General features: G+C 32.7%; 1 protein-coding gene across 6 annotated transcripts in view; it reads left to right on the forward strand.

The window, feature by feature from the left end:
* LOC141456154 (lachesin-like) overlaps positions 1–27210 on the forward strand; it is a 413770-nt gene that overhangs the window by 377370 nt on the left and 9190 nt on the right. For all 6 annotated transcript variants that reach the window (XM_074131863.1, XM_074131864.1, XM_074131859.1 and 3 more), the window contains 2 exons: positions 18162–18293; positions 23014–23133. In XM_074131863.1, the coding sequence (XP_073987964.1) occupies positions 18162–18293; positions 23014–23133 (252 nt within the window). The remainder of the gene's footprint in view (positions 1–18161; positions 18294–23013; positions 23134–27210) is intronic.

Consider the following 27210-nt stretch of genomic DNA (forward strand, 5'->3'; position numbering starts at 1 on the left):
TGCATAGAGGGAATGGCTCGCCATCCTACTTTTAAACCAAAACTCTGTAATTACTTAGTAAGTAGAGCCCAACTTAGTGCTTTAGCCCAATTTAAGGAAAACTGAAGAGAAAACTGTAGCAGAAGGGTGCTGCCAGTACTTCTACTTCACCCTTGTTGCATCTCCGTCTTCTGATGCAAAGAGCTGTCCTTCGCCCTCTGGCTCTCCCCTGACCTCACCCTTTGGGTATTCACTCAATCTCTTATTCCCTTCAGCCCATTCATTAGTAATAATGATATTTTCAGTCACATTTTTTATCGTCGTCATTATCAACGTATCCTTTATTGCTCCTTCAGCCAATATACGTCTTCTTTTTTTTTAAGTATCTATATTATATCGAATCTTTATTTTAATTTTATTCGCCAATAAATTTATTAGGATAATACCTTGACCTCTTGCCAATTCATAACCATATTCTTAGTGATTTTACGCATATCTACTTGAACCACATTTCAGGCTTCTAATGCTAGGAATTCTCACATATTTTTATCAGGCCACCTCAGGAAAGCCTTGCACCTCGTATTATCTAAGTTTACCAAATACCCTGACTTAGAAACAATGTACCGCTCATCTAAACTCTCTTTTTACGTCCATTTGAAAGAACTCCTTGAATAATTGCGAGGTTTACGCAACAAAACGTAAGATGAAAAATATTGATTTGCTTGAAAGTGTAGTCTAAAAACAGATACGGTAGCGAGACTTGGGCAATGACACAAGAATGTGAGAATATGCTGAGGATTTGGGAGCGAAAAGTGTTGCGGAAAATTTACGGCCCGGCGTACATTGACGGTGGGTGAATGGAGGCTCCGAAAGAACGAAGAACTCTAGAAACTACACGGAGAAGCCGACATAGTTTCTTGTATCAAAAAAGGCAGGCTGAGATGGCTCGGCCATGTTGAACGGATGTCCCATCACCGAGTTCCTAAAAAAGCATTATATGGACACCCGGGAGGCGCAAGACGTAGAGGTCGTCCTAGGATAAGATGGTTGGATGACGTAGAAAGAGATCTGCGAAAGGTGGGTGTTAGAAGATGGCGCCTAAAAGCCGAGGATAGGGAAGAGTGGCACTCACTCTTGAATGAGGTCCAGGTCCTACTATAGGACAGTAGCACCAAGGGAAGAAGAAGAAGAATTCCTGAAACCTCTCAGCATATACCTTGCCGTAGAAGCGTCTATAGATCTAAAAAGATCTCTATTAGAAAACTTGCTATGCCTGTGTCGACTAAGGGAAGAAGGTATTTAAAACTACACTTTTGGTGAATTAATTTGAATATAAGAAGGGAATATTGAATATGCTTTTGGTTGTCTGCCAGCATTAGGTCAGATTAGTTATTAACCAATCAGTTTTGATTGCATTAAAAGTGCTGTTTTGAAAATTACGCCATATAAATCTGGAGTTTAGATAGATTGTCTTTAAAATTTAATCTTAACGATGATCTTAAGAAGCTGCAAAGTTGTTGCTCAAGGTATCTAACTTTAGTTTAAATATTGATATGAAATTTAATTCATATTTTCTACTACAAAGATATGAATATAACTTTCGGCTTTAGTTTAGCTTTTTTAGTTTTGTTTAGCCAAACTCTATCCTATTCTAGTCATTTCACTGAGTAACGCCCATTTCTCAAATGGTTCTTAAGAAAGTTAAAACTTTTTTTTTTAACAAAGGGGTAAAACAATTTCTCTTACTGCTTATTCAAGTTCAGTCCCGAACCAAACCTATCCAACCAGAGTTCGCCATTCTCTTATATACTCTTTGTAGAAAATGAAACAACTTGCTACTCTAACTTAAAAACTTTAATAGAAATACGATGCTGGTTTGAGGAGGTTGCGGCTAGTCAGCAGGACGGGCTAGTCGAGCTACAGTAGTCATTGAATAAAGAAAGAGAAGAAAACTCTCTCTTTCTCTCTGATACAGTTCTCCTTGTTTATTAAATCTTCCTTTTAGCCAGCTCCAATACTCTGGCTCCAACAAACTTCAACTCATACCATTCACTGGCTCCTCCAACCAACCATGCAAATATAACACGAACTACATCAATCTTCTCTAAAACAAAACAAAAAATAACAGCTCTTTTCTTTTAATACTTTTTTAGTGCCCCAAATGAAATCAATATCGATATTCGGCCTCATATTTCAATCAGTAAAAAAACAAATTACTGTAAAGAAAAATATCGTTCGTCGAATCTTTAACATGTCTTATATTAACCCTACACTTATTTGAGGCTTAGAAGTACATACATTAATTTTGTATTCTTACTGACTTTTTCGCTGTGACATAACCTTAGTTAGAAAAACTACCAAAAATAATTAAAAATAATAACGTGAATAATTGCTGTAAAGATGAACAGGATTTTCAGGCGTTTTTTAAAAAATTACTTAAAAAACTAGCGTAAATATTCGAAGTTATCTAAAGCCTGCTGCTGCGGATTAAAGATTAAGAATATTCTTCCTTCTCATTCAATCTAAATTGTAGAATTGCCGATTTTAAAAGCTTTTTTTTTTGTCATCTTGCTCAGAGCTCACAGACATGAAATTAACATTTCATTAGGAACAAATGTTGGGTGCTGATGCATAGTCTAGTCTAGTGTATGAAAGTGAACCTAACCAGCTGACAGACATAAATAACACTCATTCCTGACAAATGAAATCTTACTGTACACTTTATTCATATTACTAATCAGACAATATTTGTTTTCCAAAGTTGATGGTTTATTGGGTCGAAAGATTAAAGCTATGATATCTTTCATATTCTACTTTGTAGTTATAGCGGAAGAAGTGGAAACCTAAGAATTAATTGTCAATAAGTTTCCTGTTTGCGTATACCTTCTTTTATTGGCATAATCCAGTGAATCCATCGACCCTCACTAAGAAGCATAAGAGCATGGAGATAAGATTGCTTAAAAGTATGAAGGGAAAAACAGTACGAGATTGGAATCAGGAATACCACAAACAACATCATCTTGAAGTGTGCAAAAAAAGGTGAAGAAAGAAAACCCGCTGAAATGGTTCACCCAAAAAGTAGCAGTAAGTAGGATCGCGAGTACTGTTTACGAGACAAAGGTAGAGAAGGAAAAGAGGTTGAGAAGAAGAGCAATGGAATGTTTATAAGAAACGGTCTAGATTGTCAAAAAATTGTAAACAATTGACTTCATACAGGAATACGTTGAAGTAGCTCTATTAAAGGACTTAGCAATGCTTTGGTGGTTGAATGATATTGACTTAAAAGAAGAAGACATTGAAATTTCTTGCAAGTTCCTTTGTGATTAGATTTAATTAGATTCCATGGGTAGAAAGCTTCGCCATGCGCCACCCGGCCAGACGGTCTATCTATTAGGGCACCCACATTTAGTGCACTTTTGCTGCAAAATAAGCGATTTCTTTCCTTATTATTTATTTTACTGGTTTGCCTTAATCGCGACCATTTTCAAGTTCTAATTGTATGTCACACGAACTTTCTCTTTCCGTCTCTTTAAAGTTTGTTTTTGGCAGAAGTAAGAAGATCATAATGATGGATTGTTATTGGGTAATTCTTAGTTTTTAATAATTTTTCTCCACAGTTTTATGTGTACTTATTTTGAACAAAGGGGTTGTCAGAAGACACCTGGCATTTGAATGCTAACTTTGGGAACTGTAACTGAGAAAACAATTGTAAAATATTGTTTATTTTCATTTATTTATTTTTTCGGTTTTTTTTAATGGTAATGAGATGAAAATTGGTGCAATATTATTGAAATTCATAGTTTCTGAGCAAATTCCGCAAGTGTATATTTTGCAGTAGGAACTGTTTTGTCATCTGAACAGAAGTTAATGTGGCTCTTTTTTTGTTCTTTCTTTTAAGAGAGGGATTTTCATTTTAGGCTGTTGAAAATCTGGCTACTATTTAATGTCCTTATATTTGGATGCTAATTCTTCTCCCACTTAGAATATAAAATCTCTACAAGAAATATTTCGCCTAGCTTCTTCTTTTACAAAACCCCTACATGTATTCATGTTAAATTTAGGATATAATAAAATAAATGCGTTAACTCTAAACACTTTCTGGTTACAATATATATTCCTGGCCACTTAGTCAGGTTATATCTTTCATCCCTAATTTTTAACATTATAAAACTTCCAAGTTGTTCCATATTAGCAAGGATTCTCATTGTTTTAACTGTAGAAAATTCTTAAAAGTTGTCAATAGTCATTTCACGATAGAAGTAGGTTTACAGATCCAGACAGAGCAAAAACAAGAATTATACCAATTATTTCTGATAGTACGATAGTCGTATATTAAATGGGAATTTAGGTTGCTCATTATGATATATGTATTTATGTATATTCTTAAAATAAAAAATTATCTCTCCTTGGATCTTTTTTTTTAATAATAGTGAAATAGATTCTATATAAATGATCAGAACTTCCAGCAATCTTATATCGAACCCACACAAAGGGAATAGGAAATCCAGTTAGGAAATGCTAGTGAATACTTTGCGTTCCAACTTTTCAAGCTCATAAAGCTTAAACTTTTGCAATTAATGAAATTGACTTAAGTTTAAGTAGAATGTTAGAGTGGCCTTCAGTCTATTTATCTATTCCATTTAATCAAATGACCTTTATCACTATTGCATAATTTTTACTGGTATATTGCAATTATCTTTATCTTTTTTTTTGTAAAATTAATTCCCTTTAGAATTCTTTTTTTTTTATTGCTGCGGTTTTAATTAATTTCCTGTAAGGAAACTAATTAATTTGACTTCTATTTAATAATTTGCACTTGTAGGTCATAAAAGAAGGTGTTAATAATAAATTTGCAATAAAATTCATACGTAGAATTTTTATTATGCGTAGCATAAAGTGGCACTTATAAATTTTTATGCGGCAGTTAAAAGATCCGATGCAAAAATCTTGATAAAAACTTTTCTCAAGTTTTATTGATAATATTTATTATTCACCACATTTGTTAGAATAGAAACAAAACGAAACAAAATAGAAGTAAATCAGTTTTCAATTTCTTTTTTTTTTATATTTTAAAGAACGTTTAAAAAGTTTAATAAATGGTTTTTACCATGTTAAATTCCTAACATAACTTAAAGTTATTAAAATGACCCTTTACTCTTAACTACTAAATCTGTTGAATGTACCGTCTGTATTTCTTTTGTTAACTTTACCTCCTCAACATCTAAGGTCATTTGTCATTCTCCATGTACTGCCGATCAGAAAGTGTTGTGACTTTACAGACAACACAGTCCTATCACCGGATCGAGAGCTGTAAGAAGCTCCAAGGAAAATAAAAGAGAAAGGGTCAAACAGCTGGATGCAAACCCAGGATTCCCGCATTGAAATCCAGTGATCAAACTGCTTGTTATTAAGGAGTATTTTGCAGTTCCGAATAGACAGACGATTCTCTCTGTCCCAACAAGTCTCTTCCAAACAAGAAATATTCAGTTGATATTCATTTTAGGCTTTTTGATGGTATCGAGACGATCTTATGTGTGCCAGGAAGAACACTGCAACTCCTTTTTTGGGGGATAGGAATCCCTTTATAGGATAAGCGACAGGCAATGCAGAAAGATATATTGTTCCCCATGCAGAGTTAACATGAATTTATTTAACCTCTAGTCCGCAGAAAGTGATCAACCATCCATACCAAACCCTAAATAAGCATACTTGTTATAATATGGTTTCCAGCATTTTAACTAGATAATTGCCTTCGATAGATATCTTCTATATTAAATTACTGTATTAAATTACTATATTAAAGTTGTAATAGTTATTATATTACTATATTAAAGTTAGATTTATTGGACTTCACATCAAAGAGCGTATTCGTTGTATCTGTTGTGACTTAATTTTTCCAAATTATTCAAGAAAAAGGTCTTTAAAAAAGTCCAAGGAAAACTGAGAACGCGCAGAATAGTACGATATCTTCACAAGTAAATGTCCATTTTGAGCACATTTTCCTGATGAAAATTACCAACCCTTCCAATTTAAGAGCTAGCTTTCTACCGATTTTGCGGCTTTCTGCAATATAAATCTATTTATTTACATATTCTAAGAAGCATGGAATAAAAGTATTGCTGAGTTGTTAGATCTGCAATTTTGTACAAATATCAAAAATTAAAGAAAACAAGACCCCCGCTGTGATGGATCAAAAATCTTTGAAATTAAAAGTATCTTTCAAGAATAAAGTGAAATTTAAATCAATAAATATTCAGGCAATAATTTCAGGCGTAAAAGAATGTTTAGCAACTTTAAATATCACTTGGCGATGAAAGCAACGGTGGTCAGGTGGTTTTCTTTTTATGGGCCGCTATTTGAGCGACGTCTTAATGTGGAATGAAATCCTTTTACTGTATTTAGAGCTGCAGTAAAGTACTCGCTCAGCGGTAGTACTTCACTTCCAAGTGATAGAAATGAAATTCTCTAGGGTAGTAAAACAGTTTTAATTGTCCAATTCCGCAATTTTACGGGCTACCCCATACCATTGCTTTTTATTTGTATATTACCTATTCCTTACTTTTCTCTTAATTTTATTTCTTTTCATTTTTATGAGGTAAATATCAGTATAATATTTTTTAAAAAATTCCGTGGCTACTACATTTTTAATATCAATATCTCTTTTTTATATTCCTGGTCGTCTTCTTTACTAAACTATCCTCGCAACTCTTTCCCAAAAAACCTAATTAAAATTTTACAGCAGAATGGAAACGGCGATATTACACTTTTAATAACAACTTAAAAATTAAAACGTCTTTAAAAGTGAGCTGGGAGAAGAGACAAATTAGATATCAGAAGTATAAAAGAATATTTTGTTTATTTGGTCCAATTGTGAAGTAATCTCTTGATATCGGCCGTGTTTATTTTACTCAAACGAAGGAATGTGGTTTGTAATTACTTTAAAAAGTTTTGGAACAAGAAATTCTAGGTGCAGGGCTATCCTACAGGGGGTGATCAAAGAATAATTAAATCTTGTAAAAAAGTGTTCGAAAAGTCACTGAAGTTAGGCGTAGCGAGGAGTGGATGCTTCCAAGAAATCCTATTCCTTTCTCGCTTTATAGGAGAGAGGTTCTAGTAGATTCCACAGGACATGAATATCTCTGGATAGCCTCGACGTGACCAACGTGAAATGGATGAGAAGTACCACCAAAATGTCCTCCTTTAATGGTTGTCATCCTGAGCAATATTAGCTGGCGTTGTGAACATGAATAATGCCGCTATTAGGTAAAAAATAATTGAGCTAGTTGTATGTGAATCAACAACAATTATTGATTTTTCTACATTTAGGATATCCTGTACGCTCTGTAAAGATGGACTATGGAGGTAGTTGAATTGAAATGTATTATCTTTTGATTTTCCAAACTACTGCGGAGTTCCATCTGATTATTTTGTTCAAGTATTTTTTTAATAAAATTTCTTAAAATATTGACTTTTTTACTACCAATCACATTCTTATTTTCTAATAAATAAGAAACTTCTTTGGAATCGTATAAATTTTGATTACTTTAACTTAAGAACTTTTACTGATTGCTGATTGTAAATGTAAATAATGAAAACTCGATTGCCTTACTCATAACATTCCTTTTTAGTAATTTTATTGCAACGAACTTCGTGGAAAGTGTTGGCACTTACGCCTTATCAAGCTGAGAAAAGCCATTAGAAATAAACTTTTTAATGTCTTAAGAAGTAGTTATAAAGTTCTTCAAACAAAATACAGATTTTTGTTGTTTTTTTTTTACTGCAGTTCAAATAGTATATAAAAACTGTCAAACTTCAGCTGAAATGAAGGAAATAGAATGAAAAAGTTCACCTATTATTTATAATATTTTCTTAAAAATTTTCTTACGACATTAAAAAAAAGTACTTCATGCTGCTTCATTAAAATATAGAAAATTCGAAGAATTTCTGACTGTTGCATTGAGAAACATCTTCCCACGCATCTTATTTTCCTATTTCTGGAAAAAAGAAATCTGTTGAAGTTAGCCAGTCTTTTTCTTTTTCAAATATATTTACCCTAAAACAATACAGGTTCCATTAAAAACAAAATCAAGGCCAATCAATAAATTTTCCCAAAGGCAACTATCTGGAAAGAGTTTTGACTGGTTTTCATTAATTTAACCTCTTTTCTGAAACTATTTTAACTTATTTATCTACAATAAAAATGTATTGTATATCTACTTTTAGGTTATCAATTAGAACGAATAAACCATGTAAGTGAGAAAAAATTGGTTACCATCTATTAAATTATTTATTTATTTTTTGCAGCTCGAATTAAACTGGTATTTTAGCATCCATCTTACTCTTTTTTTAATAATATTTAAAAGATGATTAATTATAGGAACATATATTATACTGTGGAGGAAGTTTGCATTGATAATGATACACTAACCCTGTTGCTGGAAAATATTAGTGCATATGATGCCTTTAAACAGTTTGCAGAAGAGGCTCTAAGACGCGGTACACTGTGGGGTGATTTTCGAGGGTAGGCGGAGTGAAAGTGGGAATATTAGTAGTAATTTATTGGATGACTGTGGATTGAATGACATAGATTGGGTAGTTGTCGAGTTTTTAGCGGGCCTCTCAGGAATATCGAGTACTGAGAGGTCAATTAGGATAGGAATTTTGTCTGCATGCGTGAAGTATGAATGTATTTATTGTTTGAATGAGTATGAATGCGATGCAGTTTGTTAGGTTGTTGGCTTGTTCTGTAAAGGTAGCATAAATTCTTTATAATTTAGGAAGGGTACTTTGTTGTGCCCTTCCCTCATATATTCTTGCTTGGGAATTATTCTTGTTTCGGGATCATTGGGGATGAAGTGTAATCATTGGGCTGTTATGAGCGAGAGCTCGGGAACGGCCCATCCGGTGTGAGGAAAAAAAAAAAAAAAAAAAAAAAAAAAATACTATGGAGGAAGTGGCCAAACCCTTCAATTACTAATGGTTCTGGGTTCGATTCCCGGTCTTTAGGCCTTGGATTTTATTTAATGGTTAATAAAAGAAACTTACAGTAAAGTATGTTTGCTAGTCGCCTCCGTCCAAGACACCTAATTGGTAGTTGGACGTTAAGCCCGCCTGAAAAAATAGGCGATTACTTCACTTTACTTTACCACTTACAATTACTAATGCTACATGACAAATTTTTTTATTTTCTCTTCTAGGAGCTTCTTTCAGCTCACCATCTGAAGTTATCTGTAACAATAAAATACTCTTCGGAGGCCGGCAATGTACTGGAACAAGTTTCCGAACGCCAGTGCCCTCAGATTTTAGCATGTCCTGATTAAAATGTAGAGAAAAAAAACTATTATCCAGCATTTAGGAACAGTAGGAAAATTATTAAAAAGAACTTTTAGAACAGCACCCATCACCATCAAACAATGGAAGCCTTTTCATTTCCAAGTGTATGAGCAGTCTTGTGCCGTTTTTAGAATGAGATATCATCTATGAGGGTTTCATCGAATTCATTAAATAATGCTGAACAGCATACTTTGAAGTGACCATGGTCAAAAGATAAGACATTGAATATTGTTTAGAAAATGTGTCTTCATTGAACTACTCATAGATTAAGAGTGGTGAAGAATGGATAGCACACCTGTAGAGTTAAAAGCAGCCAAGTTACCTTGGTGCTTCTAGTGGGCCCTTGAGAGCATAATATAACCCTCAGCACGAACTGCCTTAACTCCTTCTATCTCTTGGTGCTGGTGGTTACCGACTGTAATAAAACATGCTAACACACTGTAAGTCCTACACTCTACCCACTTACACTTCGCCACTGGAGTACTTACGGGCACTTGTTTACAATGATCATTCTAGTTCGCATATGTATTTAAAAGGGGGACCCTACCATTTATTTTTGTAGCGAATTGGGATGAAGTTTTTAAAGAAACCGATTCGTAGACATCAAAGCGAAAATATTGTTAAGGATCTCTAGAGAGGTTCTTTCTTTGGTCAAACTCTGCCTTCTCACTGCAGTAGATGTCTCATTGCTAGCGAATCACCATTACGGAACGACTGTTATTGTTTTCTTATTCTGAGACCTTTTTATCTGATTGATACATGTATACGGTTGAACTTTTCTGAAATATAGTCTTCGCATTAGGTATATCTCAAATATTTTACTGAAATATCACTTTCATGCAAGGTTATTTCAAGGTTCCATAACTGACTTTTATGAATTAACAGTTCAGGTTGTCTACATCAGGTTAAATTTTGTCATTAAAATGGTAAAAATCTTTAAATCTACTTCTCTCGAATTCCAACACTTCATTCCCAAAAACATTGCAAATATTTTTATGAAACAAAAATCGTTCTGTAAGTTGTACCCTTCTGTTATTAAGATTAAATAATCAGACTCCTCTATTTCATGGACTTTTTCACTCTATAGATATCTATTAATTCATTAACTGTCACAAAAAAAAATACTTGTTTGATAAAAGGCATTTTTGAAATAAAAGGCTTAAAAAAAATATAAACGAGAGAAAGGAAATATTTTTTCCATTTTATTCTAAATATCGTTTTACAAAAAACTTTAAATCTCACAGTAATTGGAAATATAAAGTAAACTGATCAATAAGTTTTATAAAATTTAATTCAACAATGATAGGCACTTAATTTAATATTGAAAAAAAAAAATCTTTTTAATTTATAAAAGATAGTTATTTTGAGGACTAACTTCTACCATGATTTTTTTACTTATTTATTTATTTATTTTAACAATTAAATTGAATTACTTGGGCGCCGGTTTATTTTATAACAATAAATTATCCTGAACTGTAATTAAAATTAGAATAAAAAAAAGCTACCAATTAGGTGTCGTGGACGGAGGCGACTAGCAAACATACTTTTACTGTAAATTTCTTTTATTAACCATTAAATAAATTCCAAGGCCTAAGACCGGGAATCGAACCCAGTACCATAATTAAAACTGTCCGGTAGGACAGTTGTATAAGGGTTGACCATCAAAAACTGCACGAAAAAGTGTAACGTTGAAAAACACCCAACTTTGACAATTTTTTTCTCTTTTTCTATAAAAGATAAAATTCCCAAATTTTCTTTAAAATAAAGGGCAAATCCTCCTTTATAACGTAATTTTTTTGCAACAACCCAGATCTTATAGGTTTCGAGAAAAAAGTTGCCGAAAATGAGCAAAAACGGCTTTTTCAAAAAATGTTCTTCTTCTTCTTCTTCTTCTTCTTCTTCTTCTTCTTCTTCTTCTTCTTCTTCTTCTTCTTCTTCTTCTTGTTCTTGTTACCTTTTTTGTAAACAACGTAGCGCCTAAACGCGTGAACCGATTTTCATGAATGAGGTGTCATTCGATTCGGAATTTTATGTAGATGTGCCTTTTGGGGGTCTCGGCCCCCTTTATGTAAGGCCCCCTCCAAAATTATTATTACTAATTACTCTGTAAAACTTGGCCCGATTTTGATAAAATTTTGTAGGATGATAGGGTTAGGGCTCCCCTACCTAACAATAAAGCGACGATCTGCTCTTACACTTGTTAAGGGGAAGTATAACAATCGTTTCAAATTATCGACACGTGAACCGATTTTCATGAATGAAGTGTCATTCGAATCGAATTTTTGTACAGATTTGTACTTTAAAAGTCTCGACGCTATGCCTCATAAGGAGGGGAGTTCGCCCCACCCAAATAAGGCCCTTTCTAAAACTATTATTACCAATATTTCTACAAAGCTTAGTCCGATTTTGATAAAATTTAACACGAAGAAGTGATTAAAGCTCCTCTACGTGGCTGTGGAGTGCCATCATGCTCTTACACCTACTAAGAGGAAGTACTACAATCGTTAAAATTATCAATGAGTGAACCGATTTACATAAATGAATTGTCGTTCGATTCAAAATCTTTGCCTTTTTAGGGAGAAGTACTGTAATCGCAGTTTATTTTTCTTGCTCCTCTTAAAAGGAAGTATTGAAATCGCAGTTTAATTTTGCTATTTACGTACAAATACCTTCCTATTTTATTCAAAACTCTTTCTCAAAAAAATGGTTATTGAGGATGGTTTGGGGACCGCAACCATAACCATTCTTTAAAAAGATCTCTCTAGTGGTAATTACGGTTCCGATTTAACACCTTATCAGGTTATAATGATAGAATAGCTTATTCCAAATTTTAAAAAAATCTGTAAAGCAGGCGTAACTTTGCTAATAGACAAAAAGGAAAATCTATCCAAAAGGTACAAAAATCTCCTTAACAAAAACTTACAGTTTAAAAAGTTAAGTATAAGGGTTGATTAAACGCCAAAAGGTACACAAATCAGCAAGTACCCAACATTTCATTAATACTTCATTGATATTATTTAAGTAATTTTACCGCATTAATTTTCATTAATATTTTTTAAGAATTTATTAGATGTCACATACCCTTATGCTGGCCAGTTCATTCATAATAGTTATAATTGTGATAAAATGTATATTATATCTTCGTATAAATAGGTACTTTATTTTAACTCTATTCCAAATTATTCTTCTGATTTCTCTTTAATGTGCCCTTTATTCTGAAGTTGTCACATATACATGCATGTTAAATTAGAAAAAGACAAATTTAGAGTCGGCTACTGTTTAAATTTGAATCACGGAGGATTTAAAACAATATTTCAGTCTTGAATTCGTCTTACCGAAATATTTGTGAGCACAATTACACACAGCTAATAACAAGTAGATTATTCAAAATTATTTATTCATTTCTCAATTGTAATTTAATTTAGTTCCCCTAATTTTACTTATAGTAAAATACTGGAATAATTAGCTGTCCTAAAAATATGCATATCTTATTTACTTTATATTACATATACACAACATTGTGGGAAGAACACCTAGATGGAGAATGTAATTGAAGACAACTATATTATTTACGATAAAGCCAGATTGACTACTACATAAAATAACAATTACTTTAATCGAAGAATGAACTTAAACCGACGATTTTTATTTAAAAATAAAAATAAATAAACAAAATCATTGATGTATGTTGGTGTAAGCATTTTTTAAAAAATTTTTTGAATTTTTAAGCCTCATATTTTTTTATTTTTATAACGTTTTCTTTTTCACCTGTAATCAATAGTTTGATTATTATAGATAAATAGATATTACAGTCAATCTAAGTTAAATGGTGTGCTGCTTGAACAAATATTTTGTAGATGAAAATGGCCAGCATAAGGGTATGTGACATCTAATAAATTCTTAAAAAATATTAATGAAAATTAATGCGGTAAAATTACTTAAATAATATCAATGAAGTATTAATGAAATGTTGGGTACTTGCTGATTTGTGTACCTTTTGGCGTTTAATCAACCCTTATACTTAACTTTTTAAACTGTAAGTTTTTGTTAAGGTACATATTAGCTACGCAGGTCTCGCCTCTAACCCCTCGGCTACCGTGGCAATTAGAATAATGTTTGTAAATGGGATATTTGAATAATAACATTTTTTTATCTTATTTTCATCTCCAGGACGTAGGTGTTGTGGTCAGACGTATAAAAACATATAATATAAACATTAAATAAGTATTTTAGAGAAATTAGTTAAGAATGTTGTTCCAATAGGGTGAAGGAGATTAATAGGGTGAAGTTGCCCTTGGTGATGCAGCTTTCCAGTGCCCTAAAGCTATAATTTTTGTTTTGTTTTGTTAAACCTACTGGGTAACAATTTCCTGATGATGATAGAAATGTTTTAAAATGTGGTATCTGAGATTAGTGCTAAAAACACTCAGCCACTTGATAGTTGAACGATCAGATGCGAGGATTGCGAAGCTGACGTAGGTTCGTTAACTTAGTTCGATCTTGGATTGATTTTATTTAATTTGTTACCATGAAGCTTTTATGGTAAATTAAGTTTGCTTTCTGTCTACGTGCCCTACACCTGATCAGTATTCAACTGAATATAAAGTACGATTGAAAAATTCGATATTAATAGACTAGTACAACTGATGCAACGCAAAAGATGATGCATCAGTTTTGTTGTGTTTTATTTATTTATTTCAAAAAAGAGTCCTAAAACGGCAACGACTGTTATATATATTACAGCACTTTTCAATCAACGTAATCCTTTTTTCAAACAAATAAAACCTTTTTTCGAATGAAAACTTTTTTCTCAAATCAAATTAACTTTTCATTTGGAATTAAAACTTTCTATAATTTAAGGGATACTGCCCATAAAAAGTACTTAATTAAACAAAATCAATAAATAATTTTTCTACTTTTTAAATGTATGATAACCTCACTTGTCACGAATTTTTATGGAGAACCATTTACAATATTGATGATTCTTTTTCTCTAAAGTGAAATTATGATCAAAAAATCTCACAGAACTATTCAATCATCTCACTAGACATTTTACGAACTCTTTGTCTTGCCTATTATAGGACTTGATTACATAATTAATATGAAATATGATTAATTAATATGCCTCGATAAGAAACGTCCAAGGTGACTCTGTAATACCGCTTCTTTAATTTAATCAACTTATAGACCATTAATTTTTATATGTCGCAGGTAAATAAATGTGTCTGGTTTCTATATGTCCACCAGAAGCGCTACCGTTACACCCGAAAATACTGGCTCCAATTGTGAGTTAAATATATCATAACTGTCATCAAAGTTCCTAAAATCAATTTTAAGGTCACCCAAACCCAGGATCTCTGCCATTACTACTATCTATCCTTGTCCTAAAATATTCTATTTTTTGTCATGTGCATCAGCCATCTTTCCTTAATTATCATGTAGACTGAATTTATTTGAATTTGGATTTGATATTTCTTTTCGAGAGATTTTTGTTTGTTTTAAATTAAAAATTGTGAAATGTATTTTTTGTAAATGAAACTATTGATTCACTGACATTCGGATTCACCGCTGCTAATAGTTTAGAGAACTACTCATCTAACCATTTACTTTCAAATTGGAACCATCAAATTTATTTTCTTGATTTCACGGAATCTCTTATAATCAAGTGTAATTGTAAACCTTTCAAATCAATGTACCTACTTCATCATTCCACCCTCAAAAATGTAACGTAAAGTAATATCTGTTCTTTCAGGCGGGCTTTACGTCCAAGTACTAAATTACGTATCGTGGATAGAGGCAATTAGCAAACATACTTTACTATAAATTTCTCCTAAAAACAACTATTAAATAAAGTCCAAGCCCAAAATCGAACCCAGTAATTATAACACTTTGCGGGCCCGCCTCTAACCTCTCAGCTACCATGGTGTTTCAAATCTTAGTTTCAAAAATAATGAGTTTTAACGTTCGTTTGAATTTTAAATGTTTAATTTGTTTCAATTGATTAGACGTGTGTTAGATTTTTTTTTTTTGTTTTAATAGCACTCTGTAATATTTAGTTAATAATAATTATATTTATTAAGGGCGCCACAGTAGCCGAGCGGTTAGAGGCGAGACCTGCAAAGCTAATATGCATTGTGGTACTGGGTTCGATTCCCGGTCTTAGGCCTTGGATTTTATTTAATGGTTAATAAAAGAAATTTACAGTAAAGTATGTTTGCTAGTCGCCTCCGTCCACGACACCTAATTGGTAGTTGGACGTTAAGCCCCGCCTGAAAAAATAGGCGATTACTTACTTACTTACTTACTTACTTTAATTATATTTATTACGGTGTTCCCTTGGTATTCTTATTATGGTATACAGGAACGAATAGAAATAGGGATTGATATGGTCTTGGGCTTCTGATATTTTTAATTAAAGATCTAAATCAAAATTTAGCTTACACAACAATCAGAAAAAAAATATTTGATTGCATTTTAATCTCTTACCCACGATTATTGGGTAATTTGCTAAAGGTTAATCCTGCAGCAGTTTAGTGCTTACTTATTTTAGGTACTTAACGCTAATCCTATAAATTAATTAGCATAAATCGACTATTAAGTATTGATCAGTATCAGTGTAGAGAAATATTGCATTAACTAAATTCCACTTTTAAAATTGGCCTGGAAAGATATTTTTTATCATTTTTATAATCTTCTTATAACATATATGTATATTACTAAAATGTTTATAAAGTATAAAAGATATATAAAATATCTTTGCTTTATTGTGGTAGAAAAATAATTATATGAAGGAGGTTTGGTAATGTTTATTTGGTACTATGTTAGCGTATAAAATAAACATTTATCTAAAAAATTCTGATAATGTTCTTGAAAACATTAATTAATGAAACATTCATTCGAAACAGTTAGAAAAGAGTTTTCACAAAATGCTATGAATAAGAAGAAAGTGAAATAGAGGGAGTAGAAATAAAAAAGTATAAAATTATAATGGATGATCATTAAAAAGTGGAAGATCAATGAAGGACTGTGTCTATACCTTTGTGTTAATATCTACATTGTTGAGAAATGTAGAAAACATCTCATTACCGGCTTGCAACAAACAGAATATACCCAGTGAACCAGACACAGCTAAGGGAAGGTGAAAAGTTGTATATATATATATATTGTATATAGAGAGTTTGGAGTTGAGCCACAACTGAAAAAGAAGCAAAACAAAAAGGTCCGGTCAGAGAATGGAATGAGGTGAAGTGAGAAACAGGACTGACTGTGCTTGACAGAAAGATTGTTAAAAGAGAAAGAAGTTCTTGGGAATGAAGGAGACAGAACGGCTGCTGAGGGGAAGAGAACAATGTAGGACAGGAACTAAACCAACAGTACGTAAACGATAAAGACAAATGTCTTATTTCTTTCGACTACCGAAATCTGGCCAAAACCTTCACAATCAGAGGAATGGTAGCTGTTCCTGCCTCTTCCTCCTTACTTTACCAAATAGTCAATCCCATCTTCAGCAAACAGAACAATTACTGTGTGGGCTAACCCCCTATACCACGGTCATGGACATTAAAACTGCCCTTCTGAACTCACAAAACTTCGTAATTGTTCGTTAATCAATTGTTCATCAATCGATAAATGAAAAAACAAAATACCAAAAAAAAATCCTCTTAAAAGATAACTTGATGGGCCGATCAACGGTCTGCATTTAATAGACGTCCTAGAGATTTCTGATTAGAAAGAGCTATGTAGAAGCAGCTATCGCACAAAAAATGCAGTTCCACATGTTGATAATTGAAATTAATTTTTCTTGTTATTCTTAGTGTCAAAAAGAATGTGATCTATTCAATATTTAAATCTTAACAAGGAACAAAAAATTAAAAAAATGCATGAAATCGCAACACAAAAATAAATAAATAAAAAGGTTGTTTTGGAATTTAAATATATTTGTTTTTTAATTCAATCATTCCATAAAATGATTGAATTAAACTATAAATACAATTGACTTATTTATTTCGACTACCAAAATCTTCACAATAATAGGAATTCACTATTTTAACAAAGTAATAACTTTGATAAACAAATTGGAAAAATTAATAATTCAATGTACTCCTTCTAATAGTTTATCAAGATTGGTCAAATGCATTTTGAAAGAACTAGCTACTCTACCAGTTCATTCGTTCAGTACGTGTGGAAAATTGCTGGCATCTTCAACCCCTTTCTTTTGGAGTAATCGAGTCAATGTAGTTCTCGACGACCATACTGTTTTCCGCTTGCGTCACAATATTGCCTTTTAGGCTGTTCGGCAGTATATTCACGCTTTTTATCTAATAAGATTGGGCTCAGGTTTCATTGTACTGTCTGTGCATGAGCAAATTTCTTGCTAGATTTAGAGGGATATTTTAATAAAAGTTTATTACTTTTATTTTTGCTAGAATTGAGAAAAAATAAATAAACGTTTTGTATGTATTTTAAATAAAGTTTCGATAATTATATTTTTCATGGCCGGCAAAAAGTATTTATTTTCAATTAAGTTTGTTTATCTCAAAACATAATTTCTGATGTTATTCTTATGCATAAGGTGGAAGACAAAATTAACAATTAACCTGTACTCTTTAACCACTGTTTAGTATTACCTAAACACATCATTATATTCTTAGCAAACAAAGCTATTTGGACCGACACATCTAAAAGCCACATTAATTCTAGGAGGACTGTTCTACATTATCTGAAATAAAAACAACTTATTTTAAATACTGTTATTATTAACTTTGAAATTCTTGTAATATAGATCTAAATTAATAATTTTTTTTCACAAAAATATAGAAATTATTATACTTATAAATGTTCTATTTTAGTTTTACCTACTGTGGAAGGTGAAGAATTGATGTTGTCGAATGTCCAAAGAACAGACATGGGGTACTACGTCTGTATAGCCACTAATGGAATACCTCCTTCTGTCAGCAAGAGGATCTCGGTAAAAGTGCATTGTGAGTATTAAGTGTTTTTATTTTCTGGTCTTGAAATAAATTTGTTGAGAAATCTGATAAAACAATCCTCTACCTGGAATTTCTATCTGAAAGACATTTTATCGTACAAATACAGAAATGATTATAAAAATGTAAGTCTCTCTTCCCAAAAAGCCCCTTGAGAAAAATTTTCCAGCAAAAATTGTGATTCCAATTCCAAAATTTAATTATTCTAAATTTATTTCAATTATTATATCATTGATTCCAGGACCGCTTCAATTGATTCGTCTGTCGTGAAGTCAAAGCCGTTTCTTTGACAAAAATCTTTTAGATAGACAATGTTCTTACTAAAATTCACAGCAATTTCCAGAATTAAACAGAAAAATAGCCCAAGACCTTGCTGAGCCGATCAGCATTTTCCATATAATACTGAATCTAATCCCCTCAAATCCCAAACAAAACATTCATGAGAAGAATGGAATGCCGTTTTCTAAACTAAGAGACTTAGTAAAAGCCGCTTCATTATAACCCCACTTAGGAATGTTTGGATCCTCTTAGTTCTGGGTCCTATATTGTCTCTGCCACTTCACTTTGTGTCGCAATTGAAGGTTTTACTGCGATCTCACTTTTTAAACATACGCAGTATAGTCCAAGGAAGTTTTTGATAATAGAACTGTCATCTACCGCGTAAGTTTCCTCTTTTATAGTTTATGAATTAAGTTCAGGACAATACTGTCAGAATTGTAGCATTTTAGATATTTTTAGCGGTTACAGAGTGTAATTATAATATATTGATTGCGAGTATTTGATTGTCTCTATTAAGACCTAACAGAAAGGAGTATCAAACCTACTATTTCAGTAGGTATATGCAAATCTCAGTCGGAGAACACTTCTGTTCTATTGTTAGTACAAAAAAGAACATTACAAAACAACATGTAAAATAACATCTATTTATTTTATTAATAGATTCCACCTGTTAATTTTGTTATTTCCAATTTTCAACAGTCAGTAGCCATGCCTGTACTTCTCCTTTTATTCTTGCTTGTTACATCCCTAATATAATCCATTTCTATTCTTTTACAATTCATACCACTGAAGCACTCTTTAGGGCTTCAGAACCATTGTTCAAATCCATTCCTTTCTTTTGTTGCTACTTGAGCTATAGTTAGACACTACAAAGTCCTGCACTGTCTTCGATATACAGTCTAACACAGTTGATGATTCATTCATTTCAGTGCTCTTCGTACTTGGGTTGTATTATTAGGGTTTTTTTTTCTGGTAGTTTGTTCACCTTTTGAGGCAGAGATTCTACTTTATTCCCCAACCCAGTTTTTCAGTGTTGCGATAAATCTAAGTTATAACTTCTTTTTTTTCAAGTAAAATGTTCTGAGATCGAATTATCCTTCTCTACTTCACTAAGTCAGGATTTACACCTTTCCAAACCCATTTCGAAGCGGAAGGTACTACTTCATTTCTCCCTATTAGAAACCCAATCTTTTTTTTCAACTTTAATATCGTCTCCAACAGCACCAAGATATACCAGGTGAATCTCACTTTGCTTGTCCCTGTAGGTTTCTTTCTTTCGCTGGCTATAATTGTTCGGAAAATAGTTTTCCTACCCCCGGCAAGGCGCTTTTTAGTGATCTCCTCCTCGTAGGTTGCCACGTTATTCTGCTTCCCATCATTGATTTTTACTTAATTCACTTCTATTTAGTAGGGAATTGGTCATCTGTGTAAAGCACATACTATCCTGATTATTATTTAATTTAATTATTATTCTTCGTAGGTGGAAGGCAAGCTTAACGAAAATTAAATTTAAAAAAGAAATTTGCTTCTTGAATTAGTGAAAGAATGCCAAGTAAATACTAAGGAAAAGAAGTTTATTCAATCGATCGACCACAGTTAATATGGCAGATGATTTATTGAAGAATAAATCATTTAAAAGATAAACTTTGTTCCCTAATAGTTTTGGAGAGAAAAGTATTTTGGCAACATTGTTACAACCATTTAGTTTGTAGTTAACTAAGTTTCCGTTGCAAAGTTATTTAACAGTTCCTTGTACATTAATTCAAACAACTGAATTAGTTCTGTTCATCTGTGTGTTTCTTACCTACTTTTAGTTTCTAGTTAATTACAACGAACATTTTGCGAAAAGTAAAATGATAGTTTTATTGACCAGTGGATATCACCTTAAGATATTACTCCGCCCCCAAAGAAAAAAAATCAAGAAGGGTTGAATCTGGCGATCTGGGAGGAGAGCTTACTGGTCCTTTTCTCCCAATTCCAGGGGTTACTGAACTCGTCACATTTCTCCTCGCCACTAAGGCATAGTGCGCGAGATTTCCATTTTGGATGGAACCACATTCTTTTTCTGATGGCACATCCTCCAGCAACTGTGGTAACTCCAGGCGAATAAAATGTTCGTATTGTTGCCTATTTGAAGTACCTGGCGGAAGGTATGGGCCCAATAAATTTGTCTAACCACTCCGCCGCACCAAACATTAACTGATCACCGGTTCCATCCGACGATTTCTGTCATCTGGTTATAATTTATTCTAGACCATTAATAGATGACGAAAAAAAAAAATTAGGAATTGCTTCGAAGCTTGCATTCATCCCACCTGCAAAAATATCGTCAAAGGGTCTTATCACAGGCGGACTAGCTTGTTAGATTGCGCTGGTTATGATAAAGGTGAAACTTTTGATTTTTTAAATTACGGTGAACTGTGGATCTTGGTAGTATACTCATAGTGCGGGATATCAGTTAGAAAGTCAGATAAGATTCTAATAGGGCGGCCCTTAAGGCCTACGCCACTGCAACCCCTTTGGATCTATTGTAGCTCCCCCCACTCTAGAGCTCGCCCTCCAGTCCCGTCCGTTTAATCAGACTCTTAATTCTGGAGAGCGACTCCTGGGTAAAGCTTACAGGACTTGGTTTTTCCTCCCCGAGAAGTAATATCCTTAGCCAGACAAGCCCCTCACACTGACACAACACGTGCAGTGCCGTTTCCTCCTCTTCCTGACAGAACCTACAAAGGGTCAGGCCCATGCGATGCATATGTTTTCTGAGCCTGCAGTGGCCAGTTAATAGGCCTAAAATTAGCCTTTCAGCCCCACGGCCTTGACGGATTAATTCTGCAGGCAGCCTTGGCGAATAGCCTCTAATGAACTCCTTCGCCTGTCTTTGCCCAGTGGTGGCAAGCAACCACTCTTGGAGACAGATACTCTTGCATCATCTTGGATAGCTTAAATAGAAACAACGTTATTCCTGCATGTGATTTTTGTTTTTTTTTTTTTCCTTTTGAACAAATCGTTCTTTATAATTTTTTAAGCAATCTAACCTTGCGATTAGAATGATTTCGATCCGGGAATCGCTTTAGCGTAGCTTCTTCCTTATCCTTTGGATATTTCAGTTTGCACTCTCTTAATAATAAAACGTTTATATGGATATTAATCTAAATGATTAGAGTCATTACGTTTATGTAAACATAAAAACATTTTTAGGAAGATTTTATTTACTAGAATATAATGGATTATTTACGCAGATGAGATGACTCTTCAAATGTATAAATATAATGTTTATGTACAAATATAATTAAATATTACTTTAATATATATAATAATTTATGTGAGAAATATTCAATTAGAACAAGGAGCGTATAATATTAGCATAGACTTTTGTTAAGTCCCCAAATACAGGACAAGTAGCAGATTTTTACTGTTTCTCTAAGTAGGGACTGCTCAGGTTACTTTACATTGTAGGGTTAGATGCCTTGATTAAACTTCTATGTAGGATTAATGGACGTGGTAATCCAAGAAGAGAGTTTGCTAAGAATTGTGCGCACTCTCTTATTTTCCATCATCAATCATGGCATTCACTCCTCGCAGTTCCACTAATAACTTGTTCATTCTCTTTCTGTCCTACTTTAAATATACCGTCTAATAACTCTAGTCAACTTTTCTACCCTTTCTTTAGTTTTCTTTTTTTTTTCTTTTTTTTTTTAACTTTTATTTTTCAGTTTTGAAAATCAAACGCTTATCTCTACTTTTATTTATTATGAAGAAATATGAAACACTTTATTGACGATAGGTAATATTTCCAATATGGGGGCCAAAGAAATTAATTATCACAGTTCTTCAAATCAGAATCCTCTTCTACGTCTTTCACTTCTTAAACTTACAATTGTTGATGTAATCAGACGTTTCTTTGCTGGTCAAAAAACGATTGCACGCTTTGAAGACCATTGGCATTATTAGGTCATTACCTAGACAAATATTGTAAAAGACAAATCTGAAAATAAGAACAAGGTATCTTGGTTTTTTGTAAGTTATTTGGCTGTTGGGTCTAATTTAATAATAATAATGCGATGGTGGTTATTTTATAAAATTTAATCTATTTCTTTCCAAAATTCTTGAGGTTCGTCAACACTATAAAGATTTGTTTTCTTTGTTTTCTTACTTAAATCTATAAATGTAAAATGTCAAAAGAGATATGGTTTTTTTAACAGTTTTACAAATTACAATGTGAAACAAGTTATAAGTAGTAGAAGGGGTTATTATTTTTTTCCCAGATAATGTCAAATTACACGTAAATTGGGATAAATTTAAATTTTTAGTTTAGGTTTTAGTTAAATTTTTATTTTATTCTTCAATTATACAATTTAACAGTTTCACAAAATAAGAAGACAAGAAGAATGGTCAATTAAAAACTATGTATATTAAAGTATTGTTCTGTTCACAGTCCATCCAATGGTGAAAGTACCGAACCAGTTGGTGGGAGCACCCGTCGGTAGAGATGTCTCTATACAATGTTATGTGGAAACATCACCTAGAGCAATGCATTCCTGGTATAAAGAGACAGGTAAATGTTCGGTAAAAGTTTATTGGATTAAACTTAGTAATATTTCTTTATATTACTTTTAAAAATTAGAAATAAGCTGTAGATAGAAGTCTAAAGCACAGTTACGTATATTTGAAGCATATAAATATGATACCAAAAATTGTTTGAAAAATTATGTCACTAAGCTAGGTACAGGTAATAACCAGGTTACGCGTGATGGGAGGATCCACCCAAGATCTTGGGATAAGATATGCGAATGTTTTCTGTTTAAGGATGTATTGAAACACTACTGAGGTTTCAAAGGGATTGATGGATTGGCAGTGCAGGAGAGAATTGATTCAGTTGATCCAATAAAATTTTAAGCGAAATTTAGGAATCGGGATTAAATTAAATTATTTACTTCTGGAATATTAAGGTACTAATGAAGAGCTTCCAGACATAGGAAACAATATCTATGCGAACAATGTCTCTAAATTAGAAGGACTTCTTCTTCTTCTTCTTTTAATTGGGCTTTGACGAAGCCCAAGTTTTGCAGTGGGTATTTTGGTTTCCAATAAATTGGTATTAGCAGAGTCTGTAACGGCTGTTTTGTTTCATTCTTTAAAATTTTGTGCCAAGATTATTCCATTTTAGACGGCTGTCTTAAAAACATGTAGAAGTGGGGTGTGAGGTCTTTTTGCTAATGAAGCATACAAGTATTAACAATCCGCTTCTTAATGTATAGGACCTGTATATTTCATTGAATTAACTGACATTGCGTAGTAATTCCCGTTCAATTAACCTAAAAGGGTAGCTTAGTTTAATGATTTTAAGCATGAACTTTAGATTAGTGTAGGTTCGTGGGTACAGACTCGTATTTAACTGTTACTTTCATTTGTTAGAAAATTACTAGCAAAATTACTGTACCAACCATTATATTGCAGAGACTAATAGTGGATTAATAAACTTCTTTAAATGAACGATAATATTTGTGAATTCAATCGTCAATGAAAATTTTAAAATTGGGAAAAATAAACAAGATCAATCAGATGGCGAATTTCCAAAATGCATTTCGGTTAAAATAGTGACTTACGTATCCCCAATTTCCATCAAAATTGTACCAAATAGAGTAGCCATCGAATTTCAATTTTTACAGTGATTTTTTAAAATCTTGACTGTTTCAAGTAAAAAAAAAAACAATCCTTGACAACTTGAGCAAAACCATTTTACTCAATATTTCTCATTAGCTCTGTCCAACAACCACACAATTTCTGTTAAAATTGAATATTACCTTACGGTTGTTTGTTTGAAACTGTTGTGGAGGTTAAATCTTTCACAAGTAAATCATTTCCCCTTAATATGAAAGGGATTTATTAAGATGGCTCTCCATTAACATAAAAGGGTGAAAATGAACATAATAAGTGCATTTTCTTGTATCACTTACAGAAGCTTAATGCAAGATAAAGAATGTGACTTGTGACTTATAATAAAATCTCATTAAATCAACTTTAAAGGAATACCATCGTTAGCTAAAGTAATATCAAAAACGAACTATTAAGCTTAAGCTTTCTGAGATATTTTACTTTCTTAGATATTTTTTCACAGTGTGAGGCCAAGCGCTAAGAACGTTTGATAACTATACAAGGAGCCTCAAAATGTTCATACGATGAAAACAACTTCTAAAATTTGATTACACTCTCCATTAGTAAGGGAAAAGAGATGTGGTTTTCGACATTTTGATTGGCTACAGTTTTTGGATTTATTTGAGACTCTAAGGGCCAAGAATTTGCTTTTTTCCTAAAACTAAATTCGCATAGAATTATTATTGTGAGTTTATTAAGAGGTTGGGAAAGTATAAATAAATTTTCTACAATTTGATAGGCCAAACATTCAACCAATTTTTCTTATTGCGTTTCTCAACCAATGGATGCGGATCTAACACTTTTAATAAAACAAACATTCGCCAGTTTTTAGAAATTAATTACTGCAGGAGACGTCAATTGAGTGTGATAATCTGGATTTTTTTTTTACTTTAAAAGCCCAAATTACACTGCAGTTGAGTTAAAAGAACGAAATTCTTTTGGCAAGCATTACATTTAAATTGCATCCTTATATTGGTGCAAGTTTAACGTTCTGGAAATCTAATTTAGTATGTGGAAAGTTAAATGGTATAAAACGAAGCGTGTTTAGGTGGAATTGTAGAGTTGTAGCATTTAGTTGGTTGGGTATTTACTAGCTGAGAGTCTAAACTTAATTCTGAGAGGAGGATAATAGCTGTCGTGTGTGGGCGGTTATGTTTGCGCGTATTACGTACATCAGTTTGGGTAAGCTGGAGAGAGAAAACCAAGAGCTGTAACGATACCCCGCCTTACCAATTGTCAGCTGGTTCCCCTCTTCATGGCGATTATGTGTCCAAACATACTGCTAACAGAGTAGAATATCTGTCGAATTTCGATCATCGGCTTATTGTTTTGATATTCTGTCTATTGTTTGTTAGGGAATAATATTATCGAAAACATCACGAAGTGGGCAGTCTAGTCTCGTGTGTTCTTGTACCAAGATCACCTCTGTGATTGATGGTTCCACCTCTCCTAAACCCATTTCCCCTGAAAACTAAACATTAACTCTTATCGTTTTTGTTTAAACATCAACCTACACTTTCTTAACGAAATAATTACTCCCTAATACCCACGTCCATTCTTCAAATCTGGTCATCATTAAATTGTGTTCAATCTTTGCCTAGAGATTCCAAGTTTTCTTTCTCTGAGCCAGTCAGTTTTTTTAATTTAAAAATTGTTTAATTCATTTTATTTTGTAGTTGGAAGTTTTTGTAGCGCTCTTGTACAAAATATACTCGTACAATAGTTCTGTCTTGGCTCTTTAGAAGGACACATATCCCTGGGTAATCCTCGAAAAAATTGATTTTCTAGAGAACAAGTTTCTATTAAAAGCGTTTAGCTTTTAAATCCACTCTTAGTATAATCGTACGAACAAAAAATCAAACACAAAAACACACAAAAAAACGGAATATTTAGAAATCAGTTAAACAGAACTCATTGATGTCACCTAGCAGCAGATTTAAGTCATCAGCCGTAAACGATCGACAAACGGCGGTGTTGCCAGCAGTGTAATTTAACTTCCACTTGTCTTCCAAGTGCAGCAAACTCCCCGGAGAGAAACGTGGCTTTAATTATGAAGAAAATTAAATCTACCTGTTCTAAGGGAAGTAAATGGAGTAGAGTATATTCAGCTACAGTGTTTATTTACTACTCCAGAAGGCATCTGTCATGTATAATGGTTCCACGTACACAAGTAGACCAGCCATTTTCTCATTCACTTCTCTCTTTCTTTTATATTTAAAATTTATTTTCCTTTTTTTTTTCAAATTTAAAATGTTATCTTCGTTTTATTTCTTCGATATTTTCATTAAAGAAAATATTATATCCAATTTTGGAATTGTTTTTAAAAGAAATTTTAAATAAAATGAAGGAGTTGTATTTCTCACTAGCTACTGCGCCATACCAATTATTGTAATTCTTAACCATGAAAAAAGAAGACTCGAAGATAATCTTTTTAACGAAGTTCAATTTCTTTTCCAACAGTATTTGGTGACTTATTTGCTGGGCTGTGCCTAGAAAACTTCTACTACGAAAATACTTTTTCTACTCTGAGTAAGGAGTAACAAAATTTCTAGACTTTTGCTTAGCTGCATTGTCTTTTCTGATTTATCATGAATTGCTGACAATCGCGCTTGTAAATTAACGGGCAAGTCCTTAAGCTTTTGAAAATAAATAAATTTGTATTTTTTATTTCGTTTTTCTTGTTTTTCTCCTTAATTTATTAATTGATACCACAAAGACAAGATTGTGGCAAAATGCTCATGTCTCACGAATTCATAATCTTAGGGTACATGCAAACACCTAACAAAATTTGGCAAAATTACTACCTTTTAATTATTTTTTTAAGCATACGAAAGATAATTACATTTGATTGCCATTGAACATATTGTTAGAAAATATAGTTATTAGAGAAATAAAAGTGGCAAGCAAAGCTTACATAGTTAGGTTATTCTAAAACTTGCAGAACTTTATCTTATCTTCACTCCACCTCTACAGATAA

The sequence above is a fragment of the Rhodnius prolixus genome, unplaced genomic scaffold, assembly GCF_049639745.1.
Source record: "Rhodnius prolixus isolate KJV_2025 unplaced genomic scaffold, Rpr scaffold_4, whole genome shotgun sequence".
Lineage (NCBI taxonomy): Eukaryota > Metazoa > Arthropoda > Insecta > Hemiptera > Reduviidae > Rhodnius > Rhodnius prolixus.